The 18810-nt window shown below is 41.2% G+C and overlaps 1 protein-coding gene across 3 annotated transcripts in view; it reads right to left on the bottom strand.

The window, feature by feature from the left end:
- Positions 1-6390: 6390 nt before the first annotated feature.
- LOC147903741 (protein PHOSPHATE STARVATION RESPONSE 2-like) overlaps positions 6391-18810 on the bottom strand; it is a 44769-nt gene continuing 32349 nt past the window's right edge. For 2 of the 3 annotated variants that reach the window (XM_087400982.1, XM_087400998.1), the window contains exons 8-9: positions 7094-7666; positions 6391-6994 (exon numbers count right to left, since the gene is read on the bottom strand). In XM_087400982.1, the coding sequence (XP_087257108.1) occupies positions 6878-6994; positions 7094-7666 (690 nt within the window). In that variant the 3' untranslated portion in view covers positions 6391-6877. The remainder of the gene's footprint in view (positions 6995-7093; positions 7667-18810) is intronic. The other variant, XM_087400990.1, reaches the window with a different exon arrangement.

Below are 18810 nucleotides of genomic sequence, written 5' to 3'. Positions count from 1 at the left end.
GTTCATGCGACTCTTTGCATGCAAACCATGTGCATACAATCACCCTTAGCCTTAGGGAGTGGTTTTTACACCATGATTCTTAACAATGACTTGATTAATGTGGTGCTAGGCTTCTACAGGAGGAGATGTAACTGAAAACCCACGATGGTGAAAGTAGTGCAGCATTCTCAACCACCACTAAAGGAAAGGGTGGTGAGAAGAAGGATGAGAAGACAAAGGACATGAAGAAGAGGAAGTTCAAGGGTATGTGCCACTACTATAGCAAGAGTAGTCACATGAACAAGGACTACTAAAAGAAGCTTGCGGAATAAGAAGAAGGGTATAATCAAGTCTTCGTCAAAAGGCAATGAATCTGCCAACATGATTGAATCTAAGTTGGAGCTATGGGTCACAATTGAAGAAGTATGCCTCTCAACTCGGGCTTCAATAAGAAATGATTCATGGCTCCTTGATAGTCAAGCATCCTATTACATAACAATAGGAAGGAATGGTATCTCCCATTGATGCCTCTTAAAGAGCCCATCAATGTGACGGTCTGCAACAATGGAAAATGCCCTATTGAAGGTATATATATTGTTGCTTTTTCCATTCAACATAATGAAGCTCAAGAGTATTGCTAGTCCCTCAGATTAAGAAGAATTTGAGCAAAAATCATTGATGCACCTAGCAAGGTTGTTTCCAAAGCAATCAGGAACAACAATTTGTATGAGTTGATTTCTCTAACAACCACTACAAGAGTGGGCATCAGTAAGCTATGACATGAAATGTTCAAGCACCTCAATTATGTTGTCCTTGAGGAGATGCTAAAGCAAGTATGACTATGCATTTGTCTGCATTTTCATAGGTGCAGGAACCATGTGAATCTTCTATGATGGGAAACAAACAAGACCTTTTCCACTCTAGTGCATGGTGATCTATGTGGGCAAACCAACTTAAAAAGGATGTTCCTATTTCATGCTAATCATCGACGACTATAGTAGTACATGTGGGTGTATTATTTGTGGGATAAGGATGAATCTCTTGGAAAAGTTAAAGAGTGGCACAAGATAGTGGAGAATGAAAGTGAGATGAAAAAAAAGTTTCAAATAGAAAGAGGAGGTCAGTTTATCTCAAAGGAGATTGATAGGTAATTGAACAAAATGGCATTTGACACCAACTCACAGTGGCACATATGCCTTGGCAAAATGATGATGTAGAATGTCACAATAGAATTGAACAAGATGGTATTCATCACCAACTCATAGTTGCGCATATGCCTTGATAGAATGGCATTGTAGAATATCACAATAAAATTGTCATGGAGCTCTCGCATTGTATATTGCAAGGGAAAGGATTGCCTAAGTTTTTGTGGGATGAGGTGGTCATCACTATAGAACCCATCCTCAATGAGAGCTACATGAAGGCTCTAACAATAAACAGGACACCACTAGAGGCTTACTTAGGTAAGAAACCTTCAACTTCTCATTTCACAACATTTGAATGTGAGTGTTATGCACATGTTCTAGATAGCTCTAGAAAAAAGTTGGACCCAAAGAGCAAGAAATGCATCTTTCTTGGATTTCATTGGGAATCAAAGGCATACAAATTATATGATATAGGCGCAAAGAAAATCTAGTCAGTCATAATGTGGTGTTTCATGAGTAGCCACATATAGTGGAGGAGGAGATGGTTCCATCCACATTATCATCCTCCGAAAAAATAACTCACCTTGTGCCCACACCTAAAGTAGAGATTCAATTTTAGAAAGAGAGTCCACTAGCACCACAGCCTTAGCTCCATAAGGCAAGCCACATCCAAAGTAGGCAAGGTAGCCCTCCAATCATGGTGGAGTCATCCATAGATGGACTTCAAAGGTCAAAGAGGATAGAAGAGAAAATAAGGGTGTCTAAACACATATCAATATGCCCTTGATGGTTGAGATTTGTAAGATTAAGTAGCCTTCAAGTTTGGATGAGGATATAGCAAATTAAACTAGGAAGTTACCATGCAAGATGAGTATGACACCCTCATCAAGAACTAAACTTGGGACTTGGTTAATAGGCCTATGAAAAGGAAAGTCATTAGCACTAAATGGGTATGGTACAAGTATGATGGATCTTTGGAAAATTAAAGGCATAAAGACTTTGCACAGGTCTGCTCACAAGTTGAGGGCTTTAACTTTGCTCCACCTAGCCATTTAGAAATGGCAATATACCCCACACACTTAAAGCAAATGCAAAGGCACCATGCATGTCTGGATGAAGCAAAGCACCTACGTGCAACCATGTTTCAGGCATAACAAAAGCAAGCAACATGGACATGGAATATTAGAATACACAATATTGTTTTCCACATGGCTTTCCAATCCTCAAATTTTGATCCATCACTCTACATGGCTTTTCAATCATTAACTTTTGGCCCATCGCTCTATACAAACAATACACAAGACACCGTTCTTGTTGTGCTTTATATAGGTTACTTGATCATCATATAGCCAACTGGCAAGCTTGTTTTTGAAGTCAATTTTAGATCATTGTTGAGTTTTATTCAAAGACATGGGAGATCTCCACTATATTATTGACATTGAAAATTGGAGAATGAAAATAGCATTTTGGTGATACATACGAATTTTACCAAAGAAATTCTTGAAATAGTTTTGAATGTCGATTGCACATCTTGCCAATTCCCATGGATTCCACCTTAAAATCATCAACTTGTTACAAGACTCTTAATACAAAGTCTCTTCATTGTAGATAAGTCATTGGCATCTCAATCTTTTTTTTTTGGGCAAAGGAAATAGTTATACTAATTTCAAAAAATGATATGAAAAAACCAGAGTACCTCAATGGATACAAGAGAGAGTAACATACTAAACATTTATATATCATCCATCTCCTACAACTCATTCATTACTTCCCTTTGTTGCTCCCTCACTTCACCCACTATGCATGGTATTTGGCCTTCTTTAGAGTGAAGTATTTCCATGGCAACGATGCATCTAGTGTTTCTCATTGAAGGTTGATGGCCCATCTCATCTTTACAATAGTTTTCCCTATTATTCGTTAAACCTCTTGCATTAAGGGTTCTTATAAGAGGACTTGTAATTTTGGTAACCCATATAATCTGAAGGAGGGAGCCTTGGAGCAATTGTGACAACCTTCTGCGTTGCATCTATTGTGTCCCATGTTCTTCCTCATCTTTGTCTATGCTCTTCTATGTTGTATTGTGCTCTTGTGTGTTGCTTTGGATTTTATCTTTAGACTCCGTCTATTGGAGTTGATTGCTTGATTTGCAAGCTCTTTATTAAAAATGACCCATGGGAGGTTGCTAACGGGATGCATATGAATCACGACTTAAAAACAAGAGTTATGGTCTACATCTAGAGGTTGTAAAAATAAAGTGAAAACAAGGATAATTGGAATTAAATTGACTTCCAATGAACATAGCACAGAATATATTCCATACCTTATAGTTTGAAAGTTTTTTCATATGCATATAGATGCATTTATATTGCACTATTAGGAATGAATTTGACCTAAGTAGGAGTTAACAATCTCAAATGCCTTAACAAGGGCTACTTGAATTGAGTTAAGAAAAATGCATTAACAAGTGCTATTTGAGTTGAGTTGAGAACAATATTCTTGAAATGATAAAGCTTTTGAACTCTTGGTCACAACTAGGCTCAAATGGGGGTTTTTAACTATGGCAATTTTAGTTTGTGGTAACCTCGATGGCTAGGGCACCTCAATTAGTGTCACCAAGTCAAACCACAATAGCTACATGTGTCAATTGACTCTAGTTAAAGTAACTTGCACACCTTGGTTACAACAACCAATGGCTACCAAAATGAGCGACAATTATGATTACTTGGCTCAAGATGTGATTTATTTGAACTAATCTATGACACTTGGGATCAAGATAAGGTGGGTTGGTGCCAAAAATGTGGTCGCTAGTGATGAGGTAGGGCATTGTTGATTATGTGGAATTACTGAGTTGGTACTATTGCTGAGGTGGAATTATTGATGTGGTAATGATGATGTGGCATTGCCATGTATGTTGATGATGTGGCCTTCTTGCGAAAATGGTAGGGTGACATGGCCACCTACCATGTGTCATTTGCTTAACATTTGTTGATGTGGTAGATAGGGTTGACGCTCTCGTTGGCTTCCAATTCATGAGCTCAAAGTGAGTTTCTCTTTATGTACCGATGCCATTATGATCAAGATTATGGATTTTCTTTTATATTTGTTATGGGTTTGATGCCCACTTAGTGGACCACCCCTCAACTCATTGTATCAATTTATTTGAGCCTAGACCCTTTTAGGTCTTCCGAAGACTTTTAATAAACTTTCTTTCTTTCTCAATCACTTGCAGTTGTCAAATTTAGGTATTCACCATTCAAAGCCATTGTGACCAACCTTTTTTCTTTTTGGTCTTCCGATGACTTTTAATAAACCTTCTTTCTTTCTTAGTAGCTTGCAAGTGTCGGAGCAAGTGTCGGATCTAGGTATTCACCATTCAAAACCATTGTGACCCACCTTTCTCCTAAATTCCATAGCCATACTTTATGCGTGGCCCTACTCTTTTTCTAGTCTACCCAAACAAAGCTACATGTTCTTGTTGAAGGACTGCGACAAGAAGACCCACAAAATTGCTTTGTTGAATTCCAAAAGACCCAACTTAGTTCCCAAACTCAATCTATGGAACATATACTAGCACCTCAAACATATGGGTACTATGGCCAAAATACACAAGCGCAAGTAATGCTCAATAAAGAAATGGTATTTATGACTTCAACACTCCCATGTCAAGCCCGCTTTTCCCCCTCTATTTGGGCTATGTATAGTCTAAAAGATAGTGTATCACGCTGGAAAAGGATTTAAGAATCCATGATTCAAAGGTTAGCCATTTTGCTTTTTTCTATGCAAATGATGTGGTATGTTTTTCACTCTCAATGAGAGACACAAATTTGGATTGAAACCAATCCATATTAAAAGCATACGGTTAACAGTTAGGACTCGCAAAGACTTAACAAATTCTCCTTTACGGGAGCAGCCAATTGAAACCGTCGACAATTATAGGACATATGGGTTGAGATTCTTTTCTACCATAGATGCACAATTGTGGGGCAATCCTACTAGTTTGAGAACACATGTAACCAAAAGACACATGGTGATAGAGTTTAAACTCGTCCTATTTGATAAATTTGTCTATTTGATATATTTGTCACACCAATGTTGGTGCATGGGGTTGGGATTTGCACAAACAACTTCTCATAGCATACTCGGAGTGAGGCTGGAAATCTTAATTTGGAACTACTTGGTTGGAGACCGTAGTCAAACACATCCACAAGGGTCCAAAGCAGATTCCTACAATCAAAGTGAAAGGACACAAACCATCCCTGGAGTTATAGAAGAAGCCTACTTGCATGTACCTCAGTATCAATTTGTGAAGTCTGCAGGGAGGCACCCACAACAAGGAGTATATGCAACACATGAAGAAGCCTGCTTGCATTGCAGTGTCGGTATCAATTCTTAAGAGTTCTGGAGGGAGGAAACAACCAAACGAAGCAATATGCAACACAGCAATCCATTCTAAGGGATCCAATTTATTGCTGAACAAGGGCTCTGAACGTAGCCATACTTCCTTGGTCCAGTAACCAGGCAAACACAAAAGTAATGACATCCATCTGCAGGGATCACACCACTTGGGATGAAAGTAGACCTAACCTTGGCATGCAGAAATGGCTGTCTACTCTACAATTGGGCAGCGATTAATCCTAAGCAACATGCCCTTTTAAATGCATAGCATGCTCTTCCACAAGGCAAATGTCACCACATTCTACTAGAAGAACACACACTTGTCCATTTCCCCTCACATTAGGTGCACACGAATGCTACAGGGGCACAATAGCGCACACTTTCAGACAGGACATTCTACTAGGGTGGCACACTCGTTCATTCTATAACTATGGGGAAACAGCTATACGATCAACCAACAGTGAAAACTGCAACATGCTCTATTGGAAGCACGGCATACTCTTCCATAATCAGGGCAGATGTCCCCACCTTCTACACACATTGCAATCAGGCAGCAGCGAAGCCTCAGCAACAGGCCCTTTTGGAATGCAAGCACTTCCTTCCATACAAGGCAGAAGATACATCGTCCAGATCATAGATGCTTGAAAAAATCTCCAACAATGCCTTACTCCGCACACACTAAAGCAGCAACCACTCGGGCAGCTCCCACATTACACATTATTCCCATAAACCATACGAGGACCTCTCTCTCTCTCTCTCTCTCTCTCCCCTTTGCACACACACACGAATGTGCCTGCACATACACAGACTCCTTTTCTGGTTGAAGTCAAACTGAAGTGAGAAACAGAAATGCCGCACTTTAGTCATAAGATTGAAAAATAGATTTGAAGAATTAAACGAACATTCATCTTAAGGGAACATAAGCATGATACGAAATTACTTCAAATAAACCTTGACATTATCCCATGCTTCATAATGCTAATACGACTAGACGAGAGAATTTAGTATGTCCAAATACCTAGTAACAAGTAACCAAATTTACATGTAGTGTGAGATGGATAACATAGTTCACAAGCCTCCCCAAATTAAAGAGAGATACTGTAGGCAGCAGCAGTAGCTAGGAGGTGATTTCTGTAAATCCTTGCAAAGATCCGTTGTGAAAGTTTTGGAGGTTGAGAAGAGCATGGAACAGTAACATTTCACAGTACAGCTATCAAAACATAAGTGTCAGCATTGCAATCAAGTTAGTCTACCTGATTGAGAGGCATGAATTAATTACTTTGCTGATTGCAATGTTTGCCTGATGTCATCCCTTGGTAAGTTGACCGACTGAAGAATCCTTCTGACTTGCGAGCAAGCTATTTCTTGTACGACAACCCCGATGATGGCCCACCTTGATCTAAGGGTCTTGATGGTTGGTGCACTGTCTGTTCGTTTCCAATTCCTTCACAAGCTTTATAACAGAGTTGCAATACCTGCAAATAATGAAAATGTGAGAAAGCAACAAATGATATCTTGTTAAGTTCCTCTGCTTTGATTGAAGCTCACCTGCCTTTGACAAGATTGAAGCTCACCTGCCTTTGACAAGGCCTTGTTGGAGACGGTTGCCCTTCCTCATGCTGGAGTAACCTTGATCCCGATGACTCACCAGGTTGCTGGCTAACCTGCTGATTTTTTAACTGCTTGAAATCCCCTTGTTCCTCATTTTCTATCATACATTCAGCTACCCTGCATTTTTTCAAAGTTGGCTCGCCTGCTGGTTCATACACATCTGGCCTTGCTACAAGAGATACATCTTCCAAAGCAGCAGATACATTTTGTCGCTCCATCTGTGCATCTGATAATCCAGCAGCAGCATCTGCAACAGGAACAGAACTTATCGAACTGCTTCCAGAGTGCCCAGTGCTCTGTGCTTGAATATCGTATGACGCTTGTGAGGGCGAAAATGCTGCTTTAACATTAGAGGTACGATTGGAGTTGATTTCAGGAGTTTCCACTGCCAGTGGCTCAACTAACTGTGGCCCCTCTGGCTCCTTTGAGGAATTTGTAGAGGCCTTCAAAGTTCCACTTAACCTCTGTTGTTCTTCAATTATCTTTTGCAGATACTTGGCCTGAGCTTCAATACGCAACTGCAGCTGCCGTTGCACCTGGAAAGAAAGTCCTCTAATCATCATCTAACACATTCATAAACTTGCATGCAACTGCCATTGCACCACACACTGAGTACATCAACCAACACATCTCTCCTCCAAAGCCTCCTACATAAACCATACACAACTTCACACCCAAACAACTCATTTCATCAAACATAAGGCATACCTCTCGGCATCTCCTATTCGATTTCTAGAATTATCAAAGAATACTAGACTTACCAATCTATAGAGCTACATGTGCTAGCAAAACCCATTCCATTCCAAGATTCTAGATTATAAAGTAAAGCCTGAAGAGCATCAACCTGTTTATCCAACCACAAGCAAGCAGACTCCAGCAGTGTAACTGCTGATAGGCCCCTATCTTTTCTGCAATGTGGGAGGAGTTGACTAACAATTTCCTTGTTGTCCCTACCCAACTGAATTCTTTATGAATGATTCAGCATCAACCCTCTTCCAAGTAATGAATGGTTAGAAACTTAGGCTTTCCGTGAAAAGATGAATTTACCAAAGCGATTCCTGTTCTTATTTCCCTGCATGATTTCCATGTCTCCAGCATTACAACTCCTTCTACCTCAACATTGCAACCCCTTCTCGAAGGGTCAATGAGTCTGTGGACTTCTTTCAGTATTTACATTATGATTAGGATAGAGCATTCAAAAACTAAACATCAGCTGCCATAAAATTGCATTTTTCAAACTTTTCGATGGTTGTCTTCACAGCTCCCTATACAGACACTAAATGAGTGGATGCAAGGTTTTCTCTCACCTTGCCAACCGCATAAGACTTTTCAGTTGAGGCCAAGTGATTAGGATAGAGCATTCCAAAATATCAGCTGCTGCCATAAAATTGCATTTTTCAAACCTTTCAATGGTTGTCTTCACAGCTTCCTATAGAGACACTAAATGAGTGGATGCAAGGTTTTCTCTCACCTTGAACAACCGCATAAGACTTTTCAGTTGAGGCCAAGTGATTAGGATAGAGCATTCAAAAACTAAATATCAGCTGCCATAAAATTGCATTTTTCAAACCTTTCAATGGTTGTCTTCACAGCTTCCTATACAGACACTAAATTAGTGGATGCAAGGTTTTCTCTCACCTTGCACAACCGCATAAGACTTTTCAGTTGAGGCCAAGTGATTAAGCATTGCAAGAGATGTTGGATTTTTGCATCTTCTTGTGACATTCCTAAAGCATGAAATGGTATTGTGGCTTTCGATATTGTAAGTATTCTAATTACTTTGTATCTTAATACTTAGAATATCAGGAATCTGACATTCTAATTACTTTGTATTTTAATACTTAGAATATCAGCAATCTGAGATTCTAATTACTTTGTATTTTAATACTTAGAATATCAGGAACCTGATCATTAAGTAGTTTGTGTACATATGCACTTTGAATAATATTCTAATTACAATACTTAGAATATCAGGAACCTGATCATTAAGCAGTGTTCATACATATACACTTCGAATAGTATTGCAGAGTAAATATCTAATCTGTTTATTTTGAAGTTTGGTCTATTGTTTTTATCAAGAAGTGCAATGACGACACGTCCCCAACAATACTGAAACCTCTGACCTACAAGCAAACACAAGAACACACCAAACGTGAGGAATCTGAGCAGGCTGCTCACCACCCAACCATGACACCTACGGGATACGATCCTGAATCAAGAGATTGTTGGGATATCTCAAGGTGTATGCCTCAGGGACACCTTGGTTTCTATGTGTGTGTGCTAGAGGCACAATTAGGTGCCCATAAGCACAGTTAGGTGGTGGTAGAAGCCACATAGGATGATTGAGAGAATCTAGGAGCAGATTGAGGAGATGATTGTGGAGCTCTGAAGTCATCAGTGATGTCAGTGATCATGTAAGAGGTGCCTACATAAGGACCTCACCCTTCTTCATTCTAAAAGCAAGAATTCTGAGTTTGTGTTGACTCCATGCTTTCTTTTCAGTTTACCAACATGGTATCAGAGCCCTTTGATCCCCCTTGAGCCCATTTCTGCCACATCATCTTCTTCTTCATCTTCTTCATCTTCACCATTTCTCCTCTTTCTTCCCAAATCTTGCTAAAGCCTGTTCTCCCTCAGTTCTCCGCCTTTCTCCAAGCCCTTCCTACTGGAGATACCTCTCAAAGGGGCAAACCTTTGGCTGCAAGGAATTGAAGCATCTTCATCTCTGCTGGTCGCCATTTCGCACAAATTGTCGAATCTCTTTCCTGCGATTTCTCCGAGACTGCTTCATCTTCTCTAATTCCTTTCAGGGGAAGCTTCTCCATACCTTGGGCTATCTTGTGCTGAAATCTGAGCAGCAATGGCTGCATATTCAAGGAGAAAACAGAGAAAAACCAGTCGACTTTGAAGAAGCGAGCTATGGCGACATGACGTGGATTTGCGCCTCTCCTCCTCAGTGGATTCTCTCTGGTATATGAGCTTTCTTTTGCCTCAGAAAGCCCCTTTTTCTTTGCTTTGGAGAGTGAGATACAAGCCCTCCAAGTTCAGGCCTCTGTTTTTGACAGTTTTGACATAGCATTTCTGAGGTTTTGAAGTTTTAAAAAGCATCAGTACAACTGTGGCTACAGCTTTGCTTTGAGTTGCTACAGCTGGATTTGCTTGGAAAGCTTTCATTTAGCCACCTCTGTGAAGCATGTAAGTGAAAGCATCATTGATTTGTAGTATGAAATTTGGTCACAAGTCTTTGCATTAAATGCTTATACTTTGAAGCTTTTCAGTTATTTTTCTAGCCTTGTAAGAGAGAAGAAACTGCCCAATACCTGGGTTAGACCCTCTCATGGCTACCATATTGAATATAGATAAGTTCAATGGTAAGGGCTTCCACACATGGCAGATGAAGGTGAAATTTGCATTGATGAGGGAAAACCTCTGAGGACTTGTCAAACCGACTTCAACTTCTTCTTCAGCAGCCTCCAATGCTGGAGAATCCTCAGCTCCGACACACCCGGCAAGAGATCCTGCTAGAGAGGAGAAAGCATATGGCATCATTGCTCTTGCTTTAGGAGATGATTATATTCATCACATCTCTGACTTAGAGTCTCCTTCATAAGCTTGGCAGAAGCTTGACATTATTTTTTGTGCTAGCTCTCACATCTCAAAATTATCACTTAAAATTTCTTTCTTTGAATTGAAGATGGTTAGTAGCACTCCTTTGGCTGCCCATGTCAATTACATGCAGAGTCTTATGACTCAACTTGCTTCTATCAACTCTCCTATCACTACAGATGATGCAATGGCAGTGTTGCTCAAGAGTATGCCTGAAGATTATGATCATATTGTTACCACTTTGAAAAATCTTCCTAATCCTAATCTTGAAGGTCTTATCTCTGCTCTCCAAGAAGAAGAAAGGCACATGGAGCTCCGGAAAGGCAATGACACAGCCTATGCCAAAAAAATCCAGAAGGGCAAGTTTTCACCTTGCAATCATTGTGGGAAGACTAATCATCTCTCAAAGGACTGCTTCGAAATCAATCCATGCAAACACTGTGGCAAAAACAATCATCATGAAAGGTTTTGTAGAGTAAAAAAGGAAGCAACTTCAAAGACAGAAAATGCCAATCTACTTTCAGTTGATGTGCCTCCACAAGATGAGGCATCCTTTGAAGATTATGCTTTTTGAATCATCTTCATGTATGCTCCAGATCTCTCTTTTGTTGAGTCAAGGTACTCAGCATGGATAGTCCTCCAAAATGAATGAAATAAACTATTGTGTTTTGTGTGTTTTGTAACACCTCTGGTCACCATATGATGTAGGCCATGTGTATGTGTTTTACTCCATGGTACCTCCTGCAGACATTGTGTGCATGTACATGCAGGGGAAATAACCATTGGAAGATCTTTTGTATCCCTTTTGTTTACCTTACACCCATGGGAACCCTTGCTAGCTTGAGATCCTAGCCATTGATAGATCCATGACCACCATGAGATGGCATGTGACACCTTGTGCTAGATGTATCCTTGACATAGCCTGAGGCATTCCCTTGAGGGGGGCTTTGTTGGGATATCTCAAGGTGTATGCCTCAGGCACACCTTGGTTTCTATGTGTGTGTGCTAGAGGCACAGTTAGGTGCCCATAAGCACAGTTAGGTGGTGGTAGAAGCCACATAGGATGATTGAGAGAATCTAGGAGTAAATTGAGGAGATTATTGTGGAGCTTTGAAGTCATCTGTGATGTCAGTGATCATGTAAGAAGTGCCTACATAAGGACCTCACCCTTCTTCATTCTAAAAGCAAGAATTCTGAGTTTGTGTTCACTCCATGCTTTCTTTTTAGTTTACCAACAGAGATGTCCCCTCTGAGATACGAGCTGAGCTACTGGCACGAACTCCCAACTAGATCCTGACCAGCCTGGTGTCCCCTACCACCAAGTGGCGCCTAGAGGCCTTGGATCTGCTACTGGGCCTTGGGCCACGCTAAGATGCAGGCATGCGTCTACGACTCAATCCAAGATCAGAACTAGCACTAGGGAACTAGACTTGCTCCCATCGGCTCTTTGAAAACTGCACCTCTGGGGCCCTTTTATAGACTCGGGCCTAATGCACCAAAAATAGCAGAGACCTCTATGTGGTTCGTACCCTCGTCACTCAACCCGAGAATCGAGCCTGCCTAGCCCTAAGCCTCCCCAGGCTACCTAAGCTAGCCTTATGTACCCCAGTACACGTCAAATACTAATCCGTGCACATGACATACTTCCCCTCCTTTAAGAACTCACTCCTGAATTCGCTGAGAATGTCCTCTGGAGGTTAGGTGATGTCTCCCATGTTGTATCCTCCTCAACACGATCCTTCCACTTGATCTTGTATTCCATGATAGTTCTATTCCGAATCTGTCTTTCACGAAATTCAAAAACACTCTCAGGTTCGTGTGGAATAAAAGTCAAATCGGTAACTTCTATTATTTCTTGAGAAGAAACAAGTTGATCATCCGCACCTAGTAACTCTTTCAGTCGGCTAACATGAAAAATTGGATGCACTTTAACACCAAGAGGCAATTCTAGTTTATATGCAACTAGTCCAATTCTTTTAATAATCTTGAACGGACCACAGTATCTGGGGGATAATTTCGGAACCAGACCAATACTTAGGCTCTTTGATTCCTTGGGAATACGTAAATATACCATCATTCCTTCAGAGTACTCTTTGGGTGAACGATGTCTATTAGCATAAAATCTATCCCGATCTTGGGCACTTCTAATAGACTCCTTGGCAAAGTACAACATTTATTGCATGTCTTGCAAGAATGTCCTTGCAGCATCATTTTGAATTTCCTTGAACCCAACCATAAATGGTGACTTAGGTTAAAACCCGTACATGAGCATAAATGGATTGTAACCCGTACTTGAATGCTTTGCACTGTTATAAGCAAATTCGATCATGGGGAGATAATCTTCCCATGGAGACTCTCTTAGAAACATATGCCCAAAGCGTATCTTCAACCAATTGGTTAACCTTCTCTATACTGCCATCAGATTGTGCATGATCGGAGGAACTCATACTTATAGTAGTTCCCAACTTCTCAAAAACAAGTGTCCAAAAGTTACTTGTAATCCAGTCACTAACTATGTCTGAAGGCAAACCATATAGCTTAAACAATTGGTCCACAAACTCGTGAGCTAACTCAACAGCTGATATGGTCGATCTAGTAGTAGGTAAAAATCTAGCCATCTTTGTCAGACGATCAACTATGACCCAAATGGAGTCATGACCCTTGCACGTTCTAGGCAAACATGTAATAAAGTCCATGGAAATACTTTCCCATTTATTACCAGGGATTTGTAACGGCTGTAATAAACACGCGCTTCTATGGCGTTAGGCCTTAGTAACCTAACAAACTCGGCAACCTACCACATAGCTTTCAATAAGTACACGCATCTTAGGCCAATAAAAGGTATGTTTCACAAGAGTCAAAGTCCAATGTATACCTGAATGTCCAGCACTAGGAGCATCATGACACTCCCAGAGAATCTTGAATTGAGGATCCGAAACACCTGGTACACGTATCTTTCCATTCCGAAACAGATGCGGTTGTTATAGATTTGGGTGATTTTGCAACCTTGGCTATGACGAAGCAGGCCAAATGTGATGCATCAAATGCTCAAGCTATTACTACACCAAAGATACATTTTACAAATGCTTTTACTACTCTAGTAGCATGTTTTCCCAATGATGCCCCTCCTATGTCTCAAAAGAGAGGTCAACCTCCAAGGCAATTGATTGTGGGTAGAGGATAAAGGGGGATCATGTTGTGATTGTTGATGGTATCCATGTTAGATCTACAAATGCATTGAAAGTGGTTCATGCTATGAAGGGACACACAATTGTCAAGAGGAGTAACTGAGTAGAAAATCCTTCTATCAAAAGAGGTCGACCACAATATGTACCGTTGCCAATTGACTCGGGAGATGAACATGCATCTTTTAATGAGGAATATGTATTAGAAGATGAGATGCCAAAGGCTAAAGGGCTAGTTTTGCATGACAACGATGAGGATATAGATTGTACTAACACACCCACATCGTTATGGAAAAGTGGATATGGGTTGAATGTAGAGCCTAATGGGATGTTTGAAGAGTTTCATACTACCTACAAGCATTTCTCATAGTGCATCGAAGGACGTGAAGGATTGTATTACAAGATGAGCGAGCTTGTGAGGTACTTTACATGATACAAAATATGATGCGTATCAATGCTCCATGCAAGGTGTTCATATTGCGCTTATGGTGTACTTTTTCATTTCTAGATATGTGAGCTCAAAGGAAATAGATCCCACCACGCTTGAGAATACTCGAGTTATGTCAGTGGAGGTGGTTTGTTTAGTGGAGGAGACATTTCCACGTTCTATTCTCACAAGCCAACTACATCTTTTAGTGCATTTGGTGGATGAGATTGCTATATGCGGTACTATACATGCACGATGGTTGTTCTTCCTCGAGCGCTTCATGAAGACCTTGAAGGGTTTTGTGAGATAAAATGCAATTCCTAATCATCCACTGACCTCCCACCGCATGTACCGTAGGTGCTACAAGCCCTGAGTCCTAGTCAACCATGGACTCCCATCTTGGACCTTCTGCCAATAAGAACTGAAATGACTATCAGTTGCGCAAAGCCCTCTCAAGGATTGAAATAGGTCTAAGGATATTTCCGTAAATGACATAGCATTTATAAACTTGGCTCGACTTAAGGCATCCGCCACACTATTCATAGAATCCTTTTGATAACGTATTTCAAAATCAAAATCTTGCATTAGATCTGCCCATCTAGCCTTTCACAGCAACAGTTGAATGTGTGTGGCTACGTCGTTTATTTGCTGATCTTCATTTATCATTGGGGGGTCCTTCTCCAATTCTCACTTATAGTCAAAGTGCTATAGCAGTTGCAAAGAATCATGTGTTTCATGCTCACACAAAGCACATTGAGGTTCATTATCATTATGTCAAAAAGAAGTTGCATGCATGGGAGATCAGTATGATCTATGAATCCACACATGACAATGTTGCAAACATCTTCCCCAAAGCACTTCCACGTGAGAAGTTTGAGGCATTTTGCAATGCCCTGAACTTATCTCCTTTTGGTGATTGATCCTTTCCTTGTACATAGTGAGCTAGGGGCACTTTTCCCTCATTAGAGGTTTTTCCCCCTAACTACGGTTAGTGGATAGGATAAGGTTTGGTCACTTAGACAAAACCTTCTACTTTGTATGTTCTTTCTATCTTATTCAATATGTTTTGTGTAGCTTGCTCTCTATCTCTTGCTTTCCTTCAACCCCCTCCTATGTGGGAAGGATCAATATCTCCTGAGCCACGCTGGCTCTAACATCTGATGTGCCATCAAGTCCACTCCCTTACAGGTCTCTTGAGCTGAGTGATACATATGGCACCGGCAAGAACATACAAACCAAGCCGCGGCCAACAAAACCGATTGACCACTAAAACCCTGGAGGAAAGATCGAGCCTGGTTGAACTCCAGGCTTTAAGGTTGAAGGATCTGAAAATCAAGTATGCATGCTTTAAAAGACCCTCTATGGTTTGAAGCAGGCACCAAGGATATGGTGTGGAAAGACACATTCCTTCTTGGATTTCAAAGGCCACCTTTATGGCCGGAAGAGTGAATCTGAATTTTTAATTTTAATTATTTATGTGGATGGCATGCTTATCACTGGGCCAGACACTCAGAATATTACAGAGTTCAAGGCAGATTTGCAAAAAGCATTTGCAATGTCAAATATGGGCCAGTTGCACTACTATATGGACATCCAGTTTGCTGATATTGATGGGGGCATAATGATGAGTCAATCCAAATATATTGACAGCTCTTGCAACGCTTCCAATTCGAGGAGTGTAAGCCAGTTTCTACTCCATTATAACCTGGCTTCTGTTTCTCCTACGAAGATGGAAGTGCCCCATTTAATGCCACTCTTTATCAGCACACTGCCTTACTTACTTTTGCCATACCCCGCTTGATTTACAGTATGCCGTTTTTGAATTTTAAGCAAGTACATGCACAAGTCCAGCACACAGCATTGGCAGGCAGTGAAGCGGGTCTTTCGTTTCTTGAAGGACAAAGCAGCATTTGGGACTGTTCTATAGTGATTAGTCTTCATTAGATGTGCATGCATTCATGGACAGTGATTGGGCAAGTTGTTATGACACCCGCATGTCACACAATGGCAACTGTTTCATGCTTGGCTCTTCATGCATCTCTTCATTCAGCAAGAAGCAGCCTTAAATGCCACTTCTAGTTGTGAAGTTGAGTACAAGGCAGCCTTCACAGCTATAGTAGTGTGTGTTGGCTCCATAAGTTACTCTCAAATCTTCACGTCAGCCAAGACACTTCTACGATCCTCTACACTGACAGCCAGAGCGCTTTTGCCCTTTGTATAATCCTACCTTTCATGCGTGCACCAAGCACGCACTATCACTATGTTCGAGAGCACCTATCAGCTAGAGATATACAGTTGTCCTACGTTCTCATGGAGGATAACATAGCAGAGCTTTGCACGAAATCTCTATCACGACCCAAGTTTGAGACTTTTTGCATGCCTTACACTTGGCATCATTTATTACATGATGTTGATCTCCCTGTACTGTCATAGGTTGTTATATCCATCTTGAACGAATATGTGCAACCATGATAAAGTTTCCAGATGTATCTAGGATACTTCAGCCATACCATAGAGGCGGGCTTGTTAGCATTTAGCCTTGGTATGGCCTTGTAGGCCAATCAACCCTCAAGTTGACTTCATTGGTCAACACTTGTGGTTGCCTCTGGGGCCTATATTGGCCAATACTTGTACAACTTTCTCACTATCCATTTGCAAGTACTTCGTGTTCTCTCAGTTGTTGTCTACTCCCTCGCATTCCATTTGCAGTCCATTGCTCACCCGCACCCAACATTCAGTTCTTCATATCTGGGACTCAGCTCTCTTCTTTTATAAAATTAGTGGCTACAAATTTAGCTTTAGGTCACCATGGTGATGCACAAAGAAGAGCTCACAAACCCTGAGAAAATCAAACACACAAAGAAATCTATGTGCTTGTAGGTAGAGCAATGCCTACAAATACCAAGCCTAAGGTCCCAAATTGTAGGCAGTAGCTGAGAGAAGTAATATCCATGCTAGAATTATTATTATATTCTAGGCAGTGGCCAATGTAATGTAATAAGTGGGTTAGGGGCACTTTTCCCTCTTAGAGGTTTTTCCCCCTAACCACAGTCTAATCTCCAACTACGATTAGTGATTAGATAGAGTTTTGTCACTTTGACAAAACCCTCATCTCTTTCATAGTACTTCACTTCAATTCAACACACTTTGGGGAGTGAACTACGTTCAGCTCACTCTCTCCATTTTGCTCACTCTTGCTCTTGCTTCCTGTTTTCTCACATTTGGTATCAGAGCAGCTCTCCCTTCCTGGACCTGCTCCTTGCTTCCGCATTCGCTCTCCTCTTCCAGCTCTTGCATTTCAACTCCATCGCCGAGCTTCCTGCCTCACGTCCGTACAGCTTCATCGCGGCCTACAGCCTCCATTCCGTACAGCTTCATCGCGACCTGCAGCCTCCATTCCGTACAACCCGTACGACTGTATGGATCCCGTACTAGCTACCTGCTCCGTGCCACCACACGTGTGAAATGGATCAGCGCCAGTCATACCATCCCCGTACCTATGCGCCTGGCCGTACATTCTTACAACCCTGCGTACCAGTTGTTCGTATAAGCGTACGAATTTTCGTACACATTTTGCCGTACAGTCCTGCGCCGTACATTCCGCCATACAATTCTGCGCCGTACAGATTTCGTCGTATAGACTGCGCCGTACATTGTACAGTTCCATACTCTCCTACTGTTTCCATACAACCCCGCCCGTATAACTCCGTCTGGACTCTGTACATCCACACAAGTGTACGGATGTCGACCGTACACTGTCCATACCATTGTACAAAATCCGTACTGTCAATTCCGTACAAGGTGAAGGTGTCTGTCATTTTTTGGCAGGGTCCATTTGCAGGTTCATTTGTGCATTGAGCCATTGTTTGGCTTAGCTTTTGGGAGCACATTTGGAGCTTTAGCAAACATTGTAGTTAATCTGCAGGTTTTGAAGAAATTTGAGGCTTTTGCAATTACACTGCAATTTTGCATTGAAATTTGGGGCTTTTGCAGATAAAGTGCAATTTGTGCAACATTTGGGGCTTTCAGATCATTTGCCCTCTTTTGTATGCAATTTCTCACAAGAAATTGGGGCCTTTGCATTTGGGTTGCAATTTTGCAGGTATAAGAGCATTTTGGAAGTTTACAAGCATTTATGGACTCAGTACGAGTGAATTTGCAGACTTTTGCCACTTTTTGCAGATTCTATTTGCAGATTTTTAGGCATTCAGCAGAGCATTTAGGTGCATTCTGAGCCTCGGATAGGCTGTGACAATATTTGTCACTGTGGGCAGATTTTCTTTGCAGGTTTTACTTGTGCATTTGGAATCCCTGAAAAGGATTTTATTTGGTCAGTTTGCTGTGTTTTTTGAGATTATCTGGCAAAAATGGCTCAGAACAACCCCAATGAGGTGTTCGGAGTTCTCACACAAGAGGTTAAGTTGGATGGCACCAACTACTCCTTGTGGAGTTTCATGGTTCG

The sequence above is a fragment of the Dipteris shenzhenensis genome, chromosome 3 (assembly GCF_047967505.1).
Source record: "Dipteris shenzhenensis isolate YYH24624 ecotype China chromosome 3, Dip_SZ_1.0, whole genome shotgun sequence".
Taxonomy (NCBI): domain Eukaryota; kingdom Viridiplantae; phylum Streptophyta; class Polypodiopsida; order Gleicheniales; family Dipteridaceae; genus Dipteris; species Dipteris shenzhenensis.
The sequence above is the reverse complement of the archived record's forward strand: the minus strand, read 5'-3'. Positions and strand labels throughout refer to the sequence as shown.